Consider the following 20,743-nt stretch of genomic DNA (forward strand, 5'->3'; position numbering starts at 1 on the left):
GTGTGCCGTGGAAGAACATGAGGGTTTGGCTCACTATTAATAGTACATTTCGTCAGGATACAGGGAGGGCTGGTTGAAAATTTTTCATCAAAACTTTTTTTCATTAGGAATCTGGGTATGTGACAAAAATGAAAAATTCTGCAGAAAGGGTCTCCTTTCCTTGACAATTTTTGATTTTTTGTTGGAAACCCCAAAACCAATTTTTTGTTTATTTTCAGTAGTTTTCAGCTGAATTTTTCTTGGTTCCTGATGAAAATTTGAAATTTTTCATTTGGGAGGAAAAAAACAACTTTCCAGCCAACTGTAGCTGGAAGTACAGAGGACAGCAAATCCGGGTGGAAGGTTGTAGATTTGAGACAGAGGGACAGTGACAAGATTGACAGCTTTTAAGGAGCAGCATTTATCTACAGCTCACACAACCTGTCATTCACAGAACAAACTCACTCGCGGTTTGCTTCTTGGCTCTGGTTGCACTCCTACTTCCTGAAAGGGGCTGGAAAGAGTTAACAGCTGCAGGCAGTTGGGTGAGTTCAGGTGTGTCACTTTCTTTCATTTCCCCTTTGCTGTGCAGTTACAGTGTGCATGCCTTGGAAGGCAGAGGAACTCAGAAATGGCTGACTGTGGCCCCACTGCTCCAGACAGGCTGACCCAGGAATTGGTACTAGGTGACCCTGTCCCTAAGGCAAAAGGGCACCAGGTCTGTGAGGGCAATGGCTTCCCAGGTGAGAAAACTGAGGGTGAAGAGTTGAGTGGCCATGAAAGCCCAGAAGCCACTAGCCCAGGACCTGACCTGCAGGGCAGTTTGATTGTACATGGCTCTGAGATGGCAACGGGCCAGCCTGGCCTTCTGGAGCAGGGGAACAGTCTGGAGGATGGGCAAGAGATCCGGTGTGACTTCTGCATGGCCCAGAAGGTCCTGGCAGTGAAGTCCTGCTTGACCTGCATGGTGAATTACTGCGAGGACCACCTCCGGCCTCACCTGGAGAACAGCAAGCTGCGGAGCCACAAGCTGATGGACCCCGCGAAGGACATTGATCTGCAGACCTGTGAGACTCACAAAGGCCACTTGGGGTGGTTCTGCCAGACCGACCTGGTGTGTGTCTGTGAGGAGTGCCTGGCCGAAGAGCACAAGGGGCACAACTTGCTCACCTGTGAGGCAGCCAGGAAGGACAATGAGGTGTGTCACTGCCTGGTATTTATTGGTGTTCATTGGGGAAGAGTGATCCAGGATGCAGAGGGGCATAGAGGCAGAGTGGGGCCCAGGGCCTTCTCACTCAGAACTGTTATACACTCGTCTTACTCTTACACTAGGATTTGGCATGAGTGGGTTTGCTCCTGATTGAAGCTGTGATAAGGGAGAGGAGCCCTAGGTCTTGTCTGATTTGTAGCCTGTGTAGGGCTCTTGGTTTCATTAATGAGTTACTTGTACTTTATATCAAAGAGGGATTTGTTGTCCCTGGCTGTGGGCCAAATCCTCAAGTCTTTACTCAGGTTCTACCCTGTCAAAACCACCACTCACATTGGTGTAAAGCAGGAGTAACCTCATTAATACCAATGGGCCTGATTCCCCAGGGCCTGAGACCGTGTGTCACTACTTCCCCCTGTGCCAAGAGGATATGAATCACTACTGTTCTGATTCTGAGCTCAGAATTGGGCTCAACAGAATCACAAAGGAGTAAAACCCAGTGAGGGGGTGAGTCGAGCCCACTGTCTTTGTAAGGACTGAGTAAAGGCTCCAGGATTTGACCCTAGAGAGCACCACTGTGTAGTGTGTAGCAGTGAAAGACCTGGTTTGGGAAGTATATAGGTGCATTTCTTCTTCCTATACTGAGCGAGATACAAATCTGTGCCCTTTGCAGCTTGCGTTTACCTTCCCTTCCACTCCCAGCTGGGGGCGGAAACGGGCTCCATTCCAGGAGCAGGTTTCTGTTGCCAGTACCTGCTCGAGAAGGTTTGTTTAAAAATGCTGTTGATTTATCTGTGAATGGACTAAAGATTTCCTGGTTTAAAATGAGCCAACAGCGTCTCTCAATGCTGTATGCTTTATAATGGGAATTCCAGTTGTGCCTATAGCCTGTCCCCTCCCCGCCCCCCAACAACCCGGCTTTGGCATGATATGTGAGAATCAAACGGGCCATTTCATGTTAATACTCTGGTCTTTTTGTCATGGGTAAAATTTTCTAAAGCACCTATGGGATTCAGGAGCCCAAGTCCAATTTGCAAAAGTGACTTAGGGCCCAATTTTAAAAGGTATCTAGGGGCCTAAAGATGCAGATAGCTGTTTGGGGGGATTTCAGTGGGAGTTTGGTGCCTGGGTGCTTTTGAAAATTCCACTAAACCTACCTGCCCCTTTAGGTTTCTGAATATCTTTCAAAACCTGACCATGAGTCACTTTTGAAACTGGGACCTCTGGCTCCAAGTCACATAGGCGCCCTATGGAGTTAATGGAGTGAAAACCAGTATAAATGAGAGCAGACTCAGACCCTAGAAGTGAGAGGGAAACTTTTTTCAGAACCTTGAAAATTTTTACTTCAAATTTGGGTCTAGAAATGTTCCAAGATTTGGGTGGGCTGGAGGGATTGGTTTTACGTTTGTTAACCATTCCATCTGTTCCTAGTCTTTGTATGAAAGATCAAGGCAAAACCCAGACCCTTTCCTCTTGTATTTTCCCCACTCATTGATCTGGATTCTGACATATCCCTTCCACTGCTCTGGATGACTGACCTTCTTAGGGCTTATTTACTCCAGCCATGTGTAACCAAGGATGTTTTATTTGCTGTTTCTGTTGCTGTCATAGGCTTTCCCAGCTGCTAAAGGTAGCAGGAGCTGCAGAGACAGAATTTTCTAATTTATTGTGTTGCTGGAAAAAATGACACACTCCCCAGATCAGACAGAAGCTAATAAAAATGTCCAGAGTGTTGTGAGTCTGTGGATTGCTTTTGTCTGTGGGAAGTGGAGCGGGTTCCAGCTGGCTGCTTTGGGTACCAAAAATCAGCTATAGAGTTTCATAAAACCCTCTCTCTGCTATCCTGTTTGGTCACTGAGAGAGTGGATTGTTAACACCTGCTTCATCCATTCACAGAGAGAACTTCTGCAGACTCAAGCAGAGTACGACTGGAAACTGAAGTCCACTGAAAACGCAATTGTCAAGCTGCAGAATAATACACAGTCTATAGTGGTAAGGACAGAACTTGGGTTATTTCTCCTCCTCAGATTAAACTGAACCCATAATAATGGAATGAAAATGGTTGTATGATATTTAACGGTAGCCTGGATAATGGTCTTACAATCCTTTATGTGTGAAGTGTATGAAGCCTCCATGTTTCTGTCATCTGCAGACATCTCCATGCCTGTTCCATGCTGCTGGCATGCTCTCCCCTCTCTGGTCACAAGCCGCTACTCACATTCCATTAAAAACCCTGAGAAGCAAGACAATAACATGCCAATGGGGCAGGTTGGATGGAAGGGTGGGTGGGACACTAACCCGAGACTCAATTCCCTGCTCTGCCACAGTCTTCCTGTGTGACCTTGGGCAAACCACTTAGTCTCCCTCTGGCTCCATTTCCCACCTGTACAATAGGGAGAATAGCACTGCCCTGCCTCTTGGGTGTTGTGAAGAGTAATATGTTAAAAATTGTGAGGTGCTCAGACATGATGGTAATGGGGACCAGATAAATACCTCAGAAAGAGAGATTTACACCACTGAGAATCGAGCCCACTAACTATTACATAAAAAACAGCTTGACACCAAAGATTGAACTGGGAGCTCAGAGAGCTGCAGCAGCTCAACTAAAGCTTCCTACATGGGGCTGTAACTAACTCTTTTCCTCTGCAGATTGCTCACAGAACGGGACCTGTAGCAAACATTCACTTAGGGGTTACACTGAGATACTGAATCCCAAATTCTTTGGACAATCTCAGATAACATCTCAACTTCACAGCTCAAACTCCCCTCCAGTGCAGTATTACCCTGAAAAGTGACTATAAAAAGACAGTGGGGTCCTAGCCTGGGTAGAATCACAACGTCCAGAGGCCACGTGACAATTAAAATGCACGACTGTCAAAAGCTGAAAAACTCCACCAAATTTCAGGCTTGTTTTGAATTGCGGGGGAGATTTTTGGGCTGCTTTGCCTTTAATCCAAGTGGCTTTGTTCATCTCGTGTGGGAACACTTGCAAATGCCAAAAGATTTAGTATTCCAGGGCAGGGTCAGCTTTGTGCCGGCTTCTGTTGTGGAGAATCCACCCAGAACTGTTGTTTGATGATATCATCCAGCTGCCTATGTGAAGCATCTTTGGTGAGTCACATCTCCACAGGGCTTCCAAAGAGCAGTGTCACGTTTCAACAGTTTGAAAAGCGGACTAATCATATTAATTGTTACCCTCTTGAAATTGTCCTGTGTTGTGGCCATAATACTCACGTAAACCCGCAGACTTCACTCCATGGTACAGCCTCCGCAGCTGCTTCCTCGGATAGCACTGTTTTGATGTTACTTTTCTGCATGGCAATTCATGGTAATTCCAGAACCAACCCTCAGGACATGGCTAATGAGAGATGAAGCCCTTCATTTCTAGGTGGCTGCTTCAAATCTAGGGGAAAGTCGTTACCTCCTGATAGCCTCTGTGAGATAATTTGCTGGTCTGAGTCCAGTTTCTATTTCTGGATGAATTCTCAGATCAACAGCCACTGGCTCTGACTCACCTCTTTGTAGGCAGTCTGAGCAGAAATGGGAGTTAGGGGCTTAAATGCCTTTGAGGAGCCGGTCCTCAACTCTGATAATCTGGGAGAATGAGGGTTTTTGTTTGTTTTACAAGGAAGTATGGAGAGGATCCAAGTCAGCCTGGTTGTAGCCATCCTGCTGGAGAGATCCTGTAACCTCTCCATGAGGCCACATGGTACTTTCCCCCCAGGGACTGTTGAGTAGAAATCAGGGTGGAATTTTACCCTGTGATTCATTGAAGTTATGCCTTATTTCCATTTCCAGCAGCAGGGCTCCAGCCCCAGTGCAGGTGCGGCTGCATCCTCTGTGCCATACAATACCTGTCCTACTTCAATAATGAGAAGAGATCCTGTTTGTTTTCTCATTGTGTTCATAGGCCCCAACTTCTACTCGACCCCCCTCTGCTCCCAGCCCCGCCCTCATTCCAACCCCTACCCCAAAGCCCGCACCCCAACTCCACCCCCTCCCTGCCCCTATTCCGACCCCTTCCCCAAATCCCAGCCCCGCTTCTTCCCTGCCTCCTCCCCTGAGCGCGCCACGTTCCTGCTCCTCCCCCGTACCTCCCACCACCAAACAGCACCCACGGAGCACCCTCAGAGTCGGTGCCTATGACTGTGTTACCTTCTCAATTATCCATTGGAAGTGCCTCCATGTCCGTTTCTGTGTGTGCTGTGCTTTGTCGCATGGGAAGCTCATTGTGGGAACAGAGGTGTTACTCCTGTGGATTTTCTCCCCTCTCTGTTGGTACTTTGAGAGCTCCCCTCTCCCCCCCAACTGCCCAATTCTCCACAGTAAGTCTCAGTGCTTTGCAACTTGGCCACCAGCCTTATAAATAGGCTTGGCAGAATTTTACTTTCATTTTTATAATTTCAGCTGACTGTGTTCATATTTATTTTTAAGCATTTTTATTTTTTATTCATTTAAATGTTCACAGTTGTGGGAAGTTATGGGGGTGTCCGTCAATGGGGAGGGTCAAACAATAATTGTTTCATGACAGTGGACGTTGAGATTCAAAAAATGAAAGCTTGATAACCATTACAACACAAATTGTCAGCATCACATCTCAAAATAGCCAAAGTCAATATCCTCAAATCAAACTCTGCCACGTGCTCAGGCAGAATGTTTCTTCCTGTGCCTGTCTGTGAATTTTGATTACGGTTGATGGAAATATTTTTTTGCTGGTTTGCGTGCGTACAGCGAAATCAATCTTTACTGACACCTACCAATAAAAATCGAATCCTTCCATGCCGACTTATAAATAAATGATGGGGATTAACTGGGATATCAGTACTGTGCATTCAGAAGGCTTGCTGTTGGGTTGTTGGTGTCAAATCCCTCCATAGCCAGGTGCTGAGATAGCTGGTCTTCTTATGTATGGGCAATGCATAACTGGTTCAGGCCTATGGTTCACTGTGATCTAACCCCATAACACAATGAAAGGGAAGACACAGCGCTACATGGGCATGCTTTCCTTCATCCTTCCAATTCTCTGTTCTGAAAAGAAATGCCATCCCCTTCCTGGGTCAACTCGCCACCTCCTACAACTTTGATTAACTTAACCTTTCTGTCACAGAAAGGTATTTCCCTGGCTATGATCCTTAATCAGTCAAAACCTAAGAGCCCTAAACTGCTCTCAGGTTGTGTGTATGTATGTGTGTTGGGGCATAGGGGAAGAGACCAGGATCTGCTGGAAACAGGCCATGGGTTCCAGTTCCTTGGTTTGGATTTACTGATTAGCTGTTGCTGTCACTGCCTTTGTGCTGTGGAGGCATCTCCACAGTGATTAGAAAATGCTGTTTGCACATCCTGATGCATTTGCCAGGAAGGTGCAATGGCGACACGGCGAGGCTGGTTGGAAAAGGCAACAGCGGTGGCTTTTGTCCCTGTAGAGTTCTATTTCCGAAGTGAAAAACCTGGTGTCCGGTCAGTTTGGGGAGCTCTTGGAAGCTGTCAAGATGGCCCACTCGGATGTACTGGCATTTCTAGAGGAGAAGGAGCACGTAGCGGTGAATCAAGCCAACGGGATAAAGATCCATCTGGAGCACAAGCATGCTGCCATGGAAGAGAATAAACTCAGGCTGGAGAAGATGGCCCTCCACACCAGTGACATCCTGTTCCTTAAGGTAGCATGAAGGACAAGGCCTTTCCACAGGGGTGAAAGTAACTTAAAGGACTTACTGGTACTCTGGAGTCCTAAGCAGGGGGGCGTGGCCTCAACCAGAAGAGGTGGGGCCTTTAAATACCCAGGCCCTTTAAATCAAGATTTAAAAGCCCGGGGGCTCCCAGCTGCAGTTGGAGCCCTGGGGCCTTTAAATCACCCCGGGACCTACCAGCTGCAGAGGCAGCTGGGAGCCCCAGCGCTCAGGGGTGATTTAAAGGGCTCCAGCCACCGCTACCGCAGCAGAGCTCCCGGCCCTTTAATTCACCGCCGGAGCCCTGCTGCCACTACCCTGGGGCTCTGGCAGCAGGGCTCGGGCGGCTTTTTAAGGGGCTTGGGTCTGCTGTCACTGCGGGGAGCCTGAGGGCCTTTAAAGCACCAGCCTGGGGAAGTCGGTCCAGTCCGGCACGGCATACTGGCTCTTGCTGGTACGCCGTACTGGACCGTACCGGCTTACTTTCACCTCTGCCTTTCCATTATAAAGACCTGGGGGATGGTGTGTCTGTAGATAAGTGTCTGGTTTGTGGCGTTCAGGTCAAGTGTGCAGTACAATCAGACTGCATTGCGCTATTTTATAATTGAAAAATGGTGCCAGGCCTTCTAAGAACATTAGAACCGGCCTGCATCTCCTGTAACCTGAAATGAAGATTCTGACTCCAAATTCAGAACTGATTGACCCTCCCTGAGTTGTGGAGTGTAAGACTGAGATTGTCAAAGTGCCTCTCAGCCCTAAAGTGCTCTGAAATCTAGGAGGAGAGAGAGGGTGAGATTTTTTCACCTTTGTTTTTAAAGAAGGAAAATGTTTCAGATCTCTAAAGGCCACATTGTTTGAGCCTAAACTGTGCAAAGCTCTGGATGAAGATGATAGAACTTTGCCCTACACCTTTATCTCTAGAAGTTGCTAAGACTTCTCTTCATTCTCCCTGGAACTGACTGAGATGCACTATTAGCCTACAGCCAACAACACTGTAATTTCATTATAAATGCTGGGTGTGTTGTTTCCTTCATTATTTTATGACCCTGGTCTTCTTTTTCTAATGCCCTCAGAGTACAGGGAAGCTTGTAGTGAGGTCCAGAGATTGCTGTTCCTTGGCTTTAGCTTTACAATCATAAAGTTTATCTGGTGAACTTCATATTCAGCCTGATCTTAAGGATCTCCCATAATATAGGTTCCTGAATCAGATGAGTTTAAGTTCTTCAGGGCTTCAATGGAATGGAAAGGGTCAGAATCTGCTCCCACTAAAGTCAATTTGGATTTTGCTAGTAACTTCATCGTGAGATGGATCTGGTACAAAATCAGCCAAACATATGAGGAAATGAGCCTAAACAGAACTGTTTTTTTTTTTTTTTGGCAGGAATATTGTGAGCTCAAGAAGAACACAGGGGATGATGTGCTTCCCAGTGTTTATATTGGACTCAAAGATAAACTGTCAGGGATCAGAAGGGTCATCTCAGAGTCAACAGAACTCTTGCTACAGCTTGTACAAACCACCTATAAGGAAAAGCTCCAGGAGTTTGCAAAGGAAGGTGAGTCTCATCCTCTGCCTTGCAGCTGTTTAAGTGTACGTTTGCAGAGCTCTCTCTCTCTCTCTGTGAACACTTTAGTGCTGTCACCAGATGGCAAAAGTGAGGTCCTGATAAAATGCCTGCTGCCCAAAACCCACTACCTGAAGCACATACGGGGAGGTGTCTAGTCTAAGGAGGTGGGTGGTGGTGGTCGGGGACTCTCTCCTCAGGGGGACTGAGTCATCTATCTGCCGCCCCGACCGGGAAAACCGAGAAGTCTGCTGCTTGTCAGGAGCTAGGATTCACGATGTGACGGAGAGACTGCCGAGACTCATCAAGCCCTCGGATCGCTACCCCTTCCTGCTTCTCCACGTGGGCACCAATGATACTGCCAGGAATGACCTTGAGCGGATCACTGTGGACTACGTGGCTCTGGGAAGAAGGATAAAGGAGTTTGAGGCGCAAGTGGTCTTCTCGTCCATCCTCCCCGTGGAAGGAAAAGGCCTGGGTAAAGACCGTCGAATCGTGGAAGTCAACGAATGGCTACGCAGGTAGTGTCAGAGAGAAGGCTTTGGATTCTTTGACCATGGGATGGTGTTCCAAGAAGGAGGAGTGCTAGGCAGAGACGGACTCCACCTAACGAAGAGAGGGAAGAGCATCTTTGCCAGCAGGCTGGCTAACCTAGTGAGGAGGGCTTTAAACTAGGTTCACCGGGGGAAGGAGACCAAAGCCCTCAGGTAAGTGGGGAAGTGGGATACCGGGAGGAAGCAGGAGCGCACGAGAGGGCAGGGCTCCTGCCTCATACTGAGAAAGAGGGACGATCAGCAAGTTATCTCAAGTGCCTATACACAAATGCAAGAAGCCTGGGAAACAAGTAGGGAGAACTGGAAGTCCTGGCACAGTCAAGGAATTATGATGTGATTGGAATAACAGAGACTTGGTGAGATAACTCACATGACTGGAGTACTGTCATGGATGGTTATAAACTGTTCAGGAAGGACAGGCAGGGCAGAAAAGGTGGGGGAGTAGCACTGTATGTAAGAATCATAGAATCATAGAATCATAGAATATCAGGGTTGGAAGGGACCCCAGAAGGTCATCTAGTCCAACCCCCTGCTCAAAGCAGGACCAATTCCCAGTTAAATCATCCCAGCCAGGGCTTTGTCAAGCCTGACCTTAAAAACCTCTAAGGAAGGAGATTCTACCACCTCCCTAGGTAACGCATTCCAGTGTTTCACCACCCTCTTAGTGAAAAAGTTTTTCCTAATATCCAATCTAAACCTTCCCCACTGCAACTTGAGGGAGCAGTATGACTGCTCAGAGCTCAAGTATGAAACTGCAGAAAAACCTGAGTGTCTCAGGATTAAGTTTAGAAGTCTGAGCAACAAGGGTGATTTCGTGGTGGGAGTCTGCTATAGACCACCGGACCAGGGGGATGAAGTGGATGAGGCTTTCTTCCGGCAACTCACGGAAGTTACTAGATCGCAGGCCCTGGTTCTCATGGGAGACTTCAATCACCCTGATATCTGCTGGGAGAGCAATACAGCGGTGCACAGACAATCCAAGAGGTTTTTGGAAAGGGTAGGGGACAATTTCCTGGTGCAAGTGCTGGAGGAACCAACTAGGGGCAGAGCTCTTCTTGACCTGCTGCTCACAAACCGGGAAGAATTAGTAGGGAAGCTAAAGTGGATGGAAACCTGGGAGGCAGTGACCATGAGATGGTTGAGTTCAGGATCCTGACACAGGGAAGAAAGGAGAGCAGCAGAATACGGACCCTGGACTTCAGAAAAGCAGACTTTGACTCCCTCAGGGAACTGATGGGCAGGATCCCCTGAGAGAATAACATGAGGGGGAAAGGAGTCCAGGACAGCTGGCTGTATTTTAAAGAATCTTTATTGAGGTTACAGGGACAAACCATCCTGATGTGTAAAAAGAATAGTAAATATGGCAGGCGACCAGCTTGGCTTAACAGTGAAATCCTTGCTGATCTTGAACACACAAAAAAAAAGCTTACAAGAAGTGGAAGATTGGACAAATGACCAGGGAAGAGTATAAAAATATTGCTCGGGGATGCAGGAGTGAAATCAGGAAGGCCAAATCACACCTGGAGTTGCAGCTAGCAAGAGATGTTACGAGTAACAAGAAGGGTTTCTTCAGATATGTTAGCAACAAGAAGAAAGTCAAGGAAAGTGTGGGCCCCTTACTGAATGATGGAGGCAACCTTGTGACAGAGGATGTGGAAAAAGCTAATGTACTCAATGCTTTTTTGCCTCTGTCTTCACGAACAAGGTCAGCTCCCAGACTACTGCACTGGGCAGCACATCATGGGGAGGAGGTGACAAGCCCTCTGTGGAGAAAGAAGTGGTTCGGGACTATTTAGAAAAGCTGGACGAGCAAAAGTCCATGAGGCCGGATGCACTGCATCCAAGAGTGCTAAAGGAGTTGGCGGATATGATTGCAGAGCCATTGGCCATTATCTTTGAAAACTCATGGCGATCCGGGGAAGTCCCGGACGACTGGAAAAAGGCTAATGTAGTGCCCATCTTTAAAAAAGGGAAGAAGGAGGATCCTGGGAACTACAGATCAGTCAGCCTCACCTCAGTCTCTGGAAAAATCATGGAGCAGGTCCTCAAGGAATCAATTCTGAAGCACTTAGAGGAGAGGAAAGTGATCAGGAACAGTCAGCATGGATTCACCAAGGGAAGGTCATGCCTGACTAATCTAATTGCCTTCTATGACGAGATAACTGGCTCTGTGGATGAGGGGAAAGCGGTGGACGTGTTGTTCCTTGACTTTAGCAAACTTTTGACACGGTCTCCCACAGTATTCTTGCCAGCAAGTTAAAGAAGTATGGGCTGGATGAATGGTCTATAAGGTGGATAGAAAGTTGGCTAGATTGTCGGGCTTAATGGGTAGTGATCAATGGCTCCATGTCTAGTTGGTAGCCGGTATCAAGTGGAGTGCCCCAAGGGTCGGTCCTCGGGCTGGTTTTGTTCAACATCTTCATAAATGATCTGGAGGATGGTGTGGATTACACCCTCAGCAAGTTTGCAGATGACACTAAACTGGGAGGAGAGGTAGATACGCTGGAGGGTAGGGATAGGATACAGAGGGACCTAGACAAATTAGAGGATTGGGCCAAAAGAAATCTGATGAGGTTCAACAAGGACAAGTGCAGAGCTCTGCACTTAGGACGGAAGAACCCCATGCACCGCTACAGTCTAGGGACCGAATGGCTTGGCAGCAGTTCTGCAGAAAAGGACTTAGGGGTTACAGTGGATGAGAAGCTGGATATGAGTCAACAGTGTGCCCTTGTTGCCAAGAAGGCCAATGGCATTTTGGGATGTATACGTAGGGGCATTGCCAGCAGATCGAGGGACATAATCATTCCCCTCTATTCAACATTGGTGAGGCCTCATCTGGAGTACTGTGTCCAGTTTTGGGCCCCACACTACAAGAAGGATGTGGAAAAATTGGAAAGAGTCCAGCGGAGGGCAACAAAAATGATTAGGGGACTGGAACACATGACTTATGAGGAGAGGCTGAGGGAACTGGGATTGTTTAGTCTGGGGAAGAGAAGAATGAGGGGGGATTTGATAGCTGCTTTCAACTACCTGAAAGGGGGTTCCAAAGAGGATGGCTTTAGACTGTTCTCAGTGGTAGCTGATGACAGAACAAGGAGTAATGGTCTCAAGTTGCAGTGGGGGAGGTTTAGGTTGGATATTAGGAAAAACTTTTTCACTAGGAGGGTGGTGAAACACTAGAATGCATTACCTAGGGAGGTGGTGGAATCTCCTTCCTTAGAAGCTTTTAAGGTCAGGCTTGACAAAGCCCTGGCTGGGATGATTTAGTTGGGGATTGGTCCTGCTTTGAGCAGGGGGTTGGACTAGATGACCTCCTGAGGTCCCTTCCAACCCTGATATTCCATGATTCTATGATGCTTCTCTGTGCCATGCGTGGACTATCCTCCTAAGCCGGTCCTGGGCTCTGAAGGGCCAAATGTCTTTGGACCATCTTTGGCAGACTCTTCTATTTTGAATACACCATACAGTGCATTTGAGTAGCTCTCGGTGTTGTACTTCAGTCCCATTTTATACTAATCCCTCATCCCCTGTTACTGTCTGATGCTCTGTACAGATTCTCTGCAATATTTAATCTCTACCTTCATACTGTTCCATTAGACTCTCTGCAAAATAAGGAAGCTCTGTTCTAATCCTTGCTTGTGGGTGTATGTTCCTGTCCTGGCATCCTGGTTGTGTTTTCTTGAACTCTTGCTTTGTCTCCAAGCCATGATGTTCAGCTACTCCTGCTCCAGGGGGTTTTGGATTCTCCCTCTGGTTAAGGTGTACAGCACACCCATCAGCATTTTTTACACAGACTCACCAAGGCAGTCTCTGTTCTGTCTGCACTCAGAGCCTTGCCCTATTTCACCAGTGCTTTGCAAGGAACTGTGCTCTGCTACTGTCAGAAATGCCCTCTGCTGTGCTTCCACCTTGAACCTGCCCTGTGGTAGTGTCGTCTTATCCTCTTTCAATAAAGTAAGGCCTTGTAAAATAATAAAAAAAAAAAATGCAGGCTTCCCGGGCCCCCAGAAACAGACAATCCCAAGGTCACAGTGGCAGAGTCAGGAATAGAAACCCACCAGACAATCCTTCCTGTGTGCAATGAGATCATCATGCTGGATTTGCAACATCACACACTGATTCCTATGGTAACAGATTGGGATGTAGAGATTGCGATTTTACTGGATGTCCAAGCATGCGGGAAAAGTGGGATGATTAAGGGGTGTGTGTGTTGGGGGTGATGTTTCTATTTAAGCACAATACTGTGATTAGAAAAGAGAGCAAGCAGAATGTAGAAACATTCCAGGTATTGCCCCCTCCCCTCACTATTTAACTTTGTCCCACTCTTTCTTTCAAATGATCAATCCACCTCAATCAGCAGTTAATGATTTACTGTGTGAAAAGGCCTGGATATTACGTAGGTTGCTATCCAAATGCCTTTTTAGTCCACAATAGAAATCTGATAAGCAATATGAGTCTGACACAATCCAGCTGAATTCCTCGCCCTCCCATGCATTAACATTATCAGCTGAGTCAGTTCCACTTGTTTATATGTAGTCACTCCTGGTTTCCCCAGTAAAGCAAAGGCTATTTGCTGTTAGGTGCTAGTGCGATCTCTGCCTGCTTAGAGCATGTATGGAGGTCACAGCATCAATCCTGCCTTGCTGGCAGTCTTGACACAAAGTCAGGTATGAGCTGGAGGTGACAACAAGGAAACCAGGCTCTTTCCTGATGAGAATCAACTCAGCCACCTCAGGACTGAAGTTATTTCCTTGAGAAGGAAAGAGGAGGGAGCTGTGGAATCCATGGTGATTTAGCTGGTTTTAACTCCATACAAGTTGTAGCATTTACAGCAAATCTGTTTTTTTTTTCTGGAATAAATGAGTACTGCAATTTAATAATAATACTTTGTCCTTCTCTACTGCTCTCCATCCAGGGATCTCCAAATGCTCTATAAACATTGCCCACAATTATCCTCCATGATCTAAAAAAGAAAAGGAGGACTTGTGGCACCTTAGAGACTAACCAATTTATTTGAGCATAAGCTTTCGTGAGCTACAGCTCACTTCATCGGATGCATACTGTGGAAACTGCAGAAGACATTATATACACAGAGACCAAGCTGTAGCTCACGAAAGCTGATGCTCAAATAAATTGGTTAGTCTCTAAGGTGCCACAAGTCCTCCTTTTCTTTTTGCGAATACAGACTAACACGGCTGCTACTCTGAAACCTCCATGATCTATCTATCTCTGGCAGTGCAAATCAGCCAGAAAGCCAGCTGAACTAGTCACATGGAGATTCCTTTCATACTAGTAATAGCATAGAGCTGGTGACACACCCATCCTAGCCCATGCATAGAAATTTACCTCTGTCATCTCAAGCTATTGCTTCTCCCATTGCCCCGTGATTTCAGTCCTGCCCTTTAGTAGGTACAATGTGATAGCTGTTGCTGATTTCTTATAGTCTCGCCTTTCCTGTTTTCTGTCTTGCTGTTTATTGACTCTCCCTGAATGAAGGACTTTACTTTTATTGGCACTGACCTGCAGCCCTGACTGCTCTCATCTCCACCGGTTGCTTTGCAGTTTGATTCTGTTCTTCTCTGGGTTTGTTCTCCCTCCCATTTCTGCACGCTTGAGTACGATTGGGTTTATGCCAGAGAAACACCTGGCAAGGAAGGACAGGAAACAGCTGCCTAGGGTACAGAGTGGGTCTTGTGTTTTGAGTTTAGCTGATCAGAGAAGCATCACAAAGCCCTAAAAATGACCGGGACTGTGCCATGCCAGCCAAGAGTGCCCTTCCCAGGGTGGTGTGCAGCAGGAACTGTGAGGCTGTTGCACTGTTGCACAAATACAATCAAGCACCAGGCATTGACCATTGCACTGAATAAGTCTCAGCTTCACCTCACCCCTACTCCCTGACACTTGAATGCAAGAGGCAAGGCAGGCACCAAGACTAGGCACGTCTGAGGAGATGTGGGGTTAAGCGCAGCCCTTTTCGTGGATTTGAGGCACTAAGATACCCAATCCGCTCTTCAGCCCTTCTACTGCTTTTAGGCTGGAGTAACTTACCAGACGTATTCCCTAGCCATAGTTGAGACCGATGTAGCTCTGCAAGCCACCTAGGAGGGCTCCACAGGTGACATTTTGTGCTTGACTTCTCTACACCATGTTTCCCTTCACTGCTTACACAAAGTCCCAGGAGGCCAGGATTCAGTGGGCCTCATCCTGATTCTCATCCACGCCAGCTTCACACTGACATTATTATTGATTGTCATTTGTGTTACAGCAGTGCAGTGGGTTTCAACCCGTGGCCCGCGGACCCCTGGGTGGGTTGCAGAGTGTGTCTAAGGGATCCGTGAAAGTTTGTTGTTACCACAGAACAGCAGTTTTCAACCTGTGGTCTGTGGGACTACTAACTGTCTTTTTGTTGTTGAAGAGGACTGTGGGATCAAAACGATGGTGTCTGCACTTGTACCATCCAGGCACCGCATATCAGCTCCAGATCCAGAGACTAGGAGTGACTTTCTCAAGTGTAAGTATTGGAATTAATGACTCTAAAGCAGATGAGGCTCATGGGGGAGAGGGGAATGGGAGTTTGGAAGAGGTTTCTAGAGAGCGACCTGGTTATGTAGTTTATCTTGGATTATCTGTATCTCAGTTGTCTTAATTGTTATCGGCTGAAACATGAGCATGGCCACAGCTTCTTTCAATCCCGGTGACAATCGCCTGGGCTATACAAAGGTATTCAGTTGCTCAGTGATGCTCAGCTAATGGACTATGTATAGTAGTGGAGTAGGATCCATAGCTCATATCTTGGGCTAAACAACATGGAGAGTGTTCACTGGAGAGGCCACGTTAGCCATTTCAGTAACAATTTTCTTTTCTATTTAGACACTTGCCCGTTAATGTTTGACCCAGACACAGCCCACAGATATCTCAGGCTCTTGGAGGACAACCACAAAGTGACTAACACCACGCCTTGGGAACACTCCTACCCAGATCACCCTGAAAGATTTGAGCACTGGCGTCAGGTGCTGTCAGACAACAGCTTGTACATGGGTCGCTACTACTTTGAGGCTGAAATAAGCGGAGCCGGCGTTTACATTGGTATGACATACAAAAGCATTGACCGGAAGGGGTCAGAAAGCAACAGCTGCATCTCGGGGAATAACTTCTCCTGGAGCATCCAGTGGCATGGCAAGGGGTTCTCTGTGTGGCACAGTGATGTGGAGACACCACTGAAAACAGACACGTTCAACAGGATAGGGGTCTATCTGGACTACCCCAAGGGCACTTTGTCCTTCTATGGTGTCACCTTGGACACCATGACTCTGTTACACAAGTTTGAGTGTGAATTTGCTGAGCCGCTCTACCCTGCTTTCTGGCTTTCGAAGAAAGAAAACTCCATCAGAATAATCAAAGCAGAGGATACTGATGAGAAGACTCCTTCCTCTTCTGCTTCCTCAGAGGAAGCTGCTCCTTCCAACACACATTCAGCGTCTGAGGTGGAAGCACTGGCCAGTATTTAGGTTGTGGATCAATATTAGTATTGTGGCAGCAGGGGCAGCAAGGAGATACATGCTACTGAGGTTTTAATAAGAGGGTCCATTGTTGGATCATATTAAAGAAGTTCTTTATTAAAATCACAAATTAGTTTGATTCCCCATAGTTTAAATTCCAGGGTATTACTAATTAAGAGGTCTCTTGGTTTTTGGTACTGTTTCTCTCCCTCTATGTGTGAAATTTGCAAGCTGCTAATTGCGTTAGTACATTCTAAGACAGAGTCTGTTCTCAAAGCAATTCACACAGAGAGACTCAAAGCAATACTCTGTAACAACAGAAACAGCACCCAGAGGCTCCCTGCCCTTTTGTTGTATTAACAATTGTGATTAAAATAGAGATAGAGGATGTATGTGGATGGATGCTTGGTGTGGATAATAACTGAATGATCAGGGAGGTGCCAGCCTAAGAATCCAGTGTCCATCGGCTGAAGAAGGCGTCAAGTGGAAATAACCAGAGGACCCCCGGAGGGCAGACTGGAATCCACCCAACAGCCTCAGGAATGGGAGAACCAAAGAACAAGATAACATTTAGCAGCATGGAGCCATCAGGAATGTGCCATCTGCTGACTGATTCAGCAACAGCATGATGAAGCAATTCCCATAGACCTGGCATAGGAAGAAATTCCTATAAAAATAGACTCTAGAAAGTGAGAACTTTGGGGGTCTGATTCTGCAAACCAACTTCCAGGAGCATCAGATGAGCATCTGACAAGGCCCTGCTCCCTCCTCATGTCCAGGGCACCTGGCCAGTGGCTTGGCATAAGCAACTTCAAGGCTGGTAACTATGATAACAACCTTGCAGAACCTGTGTGTGTGTATGAATGAATGTGTGAATAAATATGAAATTGAATGGAATGTTATAGCTATAATTAACTGCTTACTAGGATCCTTTCTGTATTCACAATAAATGTGGCATTTTGCCTTTTCCCCTTTAATTAAATCCTGCTGTTTTTTATTTTATTGGTATAACACCATAAACGAAGCTGGTTCTCAGCTTCCTATGGCTTGAAGATGGAAAAGTCCTTTTAGGTCATGTAGTCCAACTCTCAGGGGTCAGTACAGATTATTCCCTACTTTATATTCTTGAATGCTTTGTTCAGTAGGATTTTACCTTATTTCAGCATAATGGGTATTCTACCAGTTCCCTTGGGAAACTTTTCCAGCTTCAAGGGACCTGATTCTGTGCTCATTTACAGCAGCATAAATCAGGTGTAACTCTATGGAAGTTAACCTTGGGCCAAATCTGCAGTTAGTGTAGCTCTGCCTAGCTCTGTTGAACTCAGTGGAGCTATGGTGATTTATACCAGCTGGAGATCTGGAGTGGAGTTACACTGGTGTACAACCTGTGTGAGAGGAAGATCAGGCACTAATAGGTCAAGATCTCACTATATGGAAAATATTCCTAATGTTTAGTTTACATTTCTTCTGCTCAGTTTCATTCGTTACACCTGGTCTCATTGGAGGCAGAATAGGTCAGTGGACAGGCAGGCTGGTCCGGTGGCTAGGGTGCTGTCATTGGTGTGGGGGGACCAGTGTTCACTTGCCTATACCAGCACAGTCGCCTTGCGTGATGCTGGGCAAGTTGCTCAGTCTCTCTGTGTCTCAGTTCCCCGCCTATACAATGTGGATAGATAGCCTTGCCCTACCTCTCAGGGGTCTTGTGAGGATAAATGTTGGATCATATTAAAGAAGTTCTGTATTAAAATCACAAATGAGTTTGATTCCCCATAGTTTAAATTCCAGGGTATTACTAATTAAGAGGTCTCTTGGTTTTTGGTACTGTTTCTCTCCCTCTATGTGTGAAACTTGCAAGCTGCTAATTGTGTTAGTACATTCTAAGACAGAGTCTGTTCTCAAAGCAATTCTTTGTAACAACAACTACTCACACAGAGAGAGACTCAAAGCAATACTCTGTAACAACAGAAACAGCACCCAGAGACTCCCTGCCCTTTTGTTGTATTCATCTTGCTTTGTTAACAATTGTGATTAAAACAGAGATCGAGGATGTGTGTGGATAATAACTGAATGATCAGGGAGGTGCCAGCCTAAGAATCCAGTGTCCATCGGCTGAAGAAGGCGTCAAGTGGAAATAACCAGAGGACCCCCGGAGGGCAGATTGGAATCCACCCAACAGCCTCAAGAATGGGAGAACCAAAGAACAAGATAACATCTGGCAGCAGGGAGCCATCAGGAATGTGCCATCTGCTGATTGATTCAGCAACAGCATGATGAAGCAATTCCCATAGACTGGCATAGGAAGACATTCCTATAAAAATGGACTCTAGAAAGTGAGAAGTTTGGGGTCTGATTCTGCAAACCAACTTCCAGGAGCATCAGACGAGCATCTGACAAGGCCCTGCTCCCTCATGTCCAGGCCACCTGGCCAGTGGCTTGGCATGAGCAACTCTGAGGCTGGTAACTATGATAATAACCTTGCAGAACCTGTGTGTGTATGAATAAATATGTGAATAAATATCAAATTGAATGGAATGTTATAGCTATAACTAATTGCTTACTATGATTCTTTCTGTATTCACAATAAATGTGGCATTTTGCCTTTTTCCCTTTAATAAGATCCTGCTGGTTTTTATTTTATTGGTATAACATAAACACACAAAAGATGGTGAGATGCTCAGAGACTACAGCAATGAGTGCTTAAGCACCCTAGGTAGAACACTGGACTGGCAGGGCGGAGTTCTGTTCCTGAGTTGTTGATGGGTGACTTTGGGCACCTTCATCTTTGTGCCTCAGTTAATTGATCAGTAAAATGGGGATAAAGATGCTTGCCTACCATTGTAAAAGGGGGGCAGTGCTACATTGCTATATAACTAAATATTATTATTCTTTTCCTCTCTGTCCCTCAAGTCTTCCCTACTTAATCTAGCCTTCTATTGAAACCACCATTCTCTTTTTACGCTTCAGCCCATCACCTCAGGCCTGCCCCAGAACATGTGTGCTGCCTTCCTATTTCATACTGCATCTAATCCAAGCTCTGTCTTTGCCTTCATGCCTTTAAATAATCCTATTCCTGTCTAAAACTCTGAATTTTGACTCCCCTTCCACCTCCTCTACTCCCTATCCTGTCTTCTCCTTGCTCCTTTTCTCTCTGTCCCACTGCCAGTTTTGTACCTTCAGTCATGCTCTCTTCTACATTTGGAACAAATCTCCACATCCTGTCCCCCAAATACCTCCTTCCAACAATACTTAAAACCCTCCTTAAACCCTCTTCTTCCTGAAACATGCCTACCTTGTTGTCCTCATTAAAAATCTCTCCGCCTGAACTGTTGTCCTGTGTCTTTGTTCTATTGGTGAGGGGAAGCACCCTGGGGAAGGCATTGTATCTTACTCTACATTTGCAGGGTGCCATGCAAATGTATGGTGTGTTATACACAATAATTCCAGAACTCCCTTAGAATGTCACTACTTCAATAAGGCTGTACCAGTATACAGGCCAACATCATAAGGTGTTTTGCTCCATGAACCTGGTACTTTATGAAGCACTGTGTGAGGGAAGGTGTACTCCACACGGTAACAAAAGGATTAACAGGAGCCTGAGTCCAATTATGTGGCATCAGAATGGGTGGTAGGCCTAATTGGTGAGCAATCCCAGCTGACAGGGAGCTGGGTCTTCATAAAGGAAGGAGCTCAGGGTAGTGGGAAAGAAACTAGGGAGGAGACTCATCAGAGGGGTAGCTGGGTGTTTAGCCCAAGAGAGGAAAGGCAGAAAGAGGCTTGGGGCTAGAATTAGAGAGCTCTGAGTTAGGAGGAAGCCTGGGTATCTGGTGGCAGGTTGTTCTGAGCCAGAAGGAAGCTGGAGTGCAAAGGGCTTGCAGGGGATGAGGGAAGAATTCACCAGCCACTCTCTTGGCCCTAGAGAGGGGAGAGTGCTGTGGGGAACAGGGAGGCTTGCAGGGCAAGGAGGAAGCTCAAGGAGGGAAGATACCTAGAAGACAGAGGAGTGGGCCAAGCTCCTGCGGTTGACCCTGACACAAGGGCAAGAACCAGGCCTCAAGGAGGAAGCCCTGGGAGGTTGTTGCTTGTTACAGAGAGCCCAGGAAGGGACTGGTGAAAAAGGCCTAAAGAAAAACTAATGGTAGGAAGGAGTCCTGAGAGACAGCAGCAAGTGTCTGATGGAGCAGACCTTGGCTGCTTGTCCTAGGTTCCCTGGACTGGAACCCAGCATGGGGCTGGATTCTCCGACCAGCTAGTGGGAGGGTGGGGTGATTCCCCTCTG

At 46.6% G+C, this 20,743-nt stretch overlaps 1 protein-coding gene across 2 annotated transcripts in view; it reads left to right on the forward strand.

The window, feature by feature from the left end:
* Positions 1-19,050, forward strand: part of TRIM16 (tripartite motif containing 16) — a 207,723-nt gene extending 188,673 nt beyond the window's left edge. Inside the window, exons 1-6 of one of the 2 annotated variants that reach the window (XM_073310757.2) lie at positions 499-1,177; positions 3,083-3,178; positions 6,610-6,843; positions 8,234-8,405; positions 15,384-15,479; positions 15,839-19,050. In XM_073310757.2, coding sequence (XP_073166858.1) covers positions 611-1,177; positions 3,083-3,178; positions 6,610-6,843; positions 8,234-8,405; positions 15,384-15,479; positions 15,839-16,476 — 1,803 coding nt within the window. In that variant the 5' untranslated portion in view covers positions 499-610 and the 3' untranslated portion in view covers positions 16,477-19,050. Of the gene's footprint in view, positions 1-498; positions 1,178-3,082; positions 3,179-6,609; positions 6,844-8,233; positions 8,406-15,383; positions 15,480-15,838 lie in introns of those variants that run through there. The other variant, XM_073310759.2, reaches the window with a different exon arrangement.
* Positions 19,051-20,743: the final 1,693 nt, after the last annotated feature.

This window comes from Lepidochelys kempii, chromosome 14, assembly GCF_965140285.1.
Source record: "Lepidochelys kempii isolate rLepKem1 chromosome 14, rLepKem1.hap1, whole genome shotgun sequence".
Taxonomy (NCBI): Eukaryota; Metazoa; Chordata; order Testudines; family Cheloniidae; genus Lepidochelys; species Lepidochelys kempii.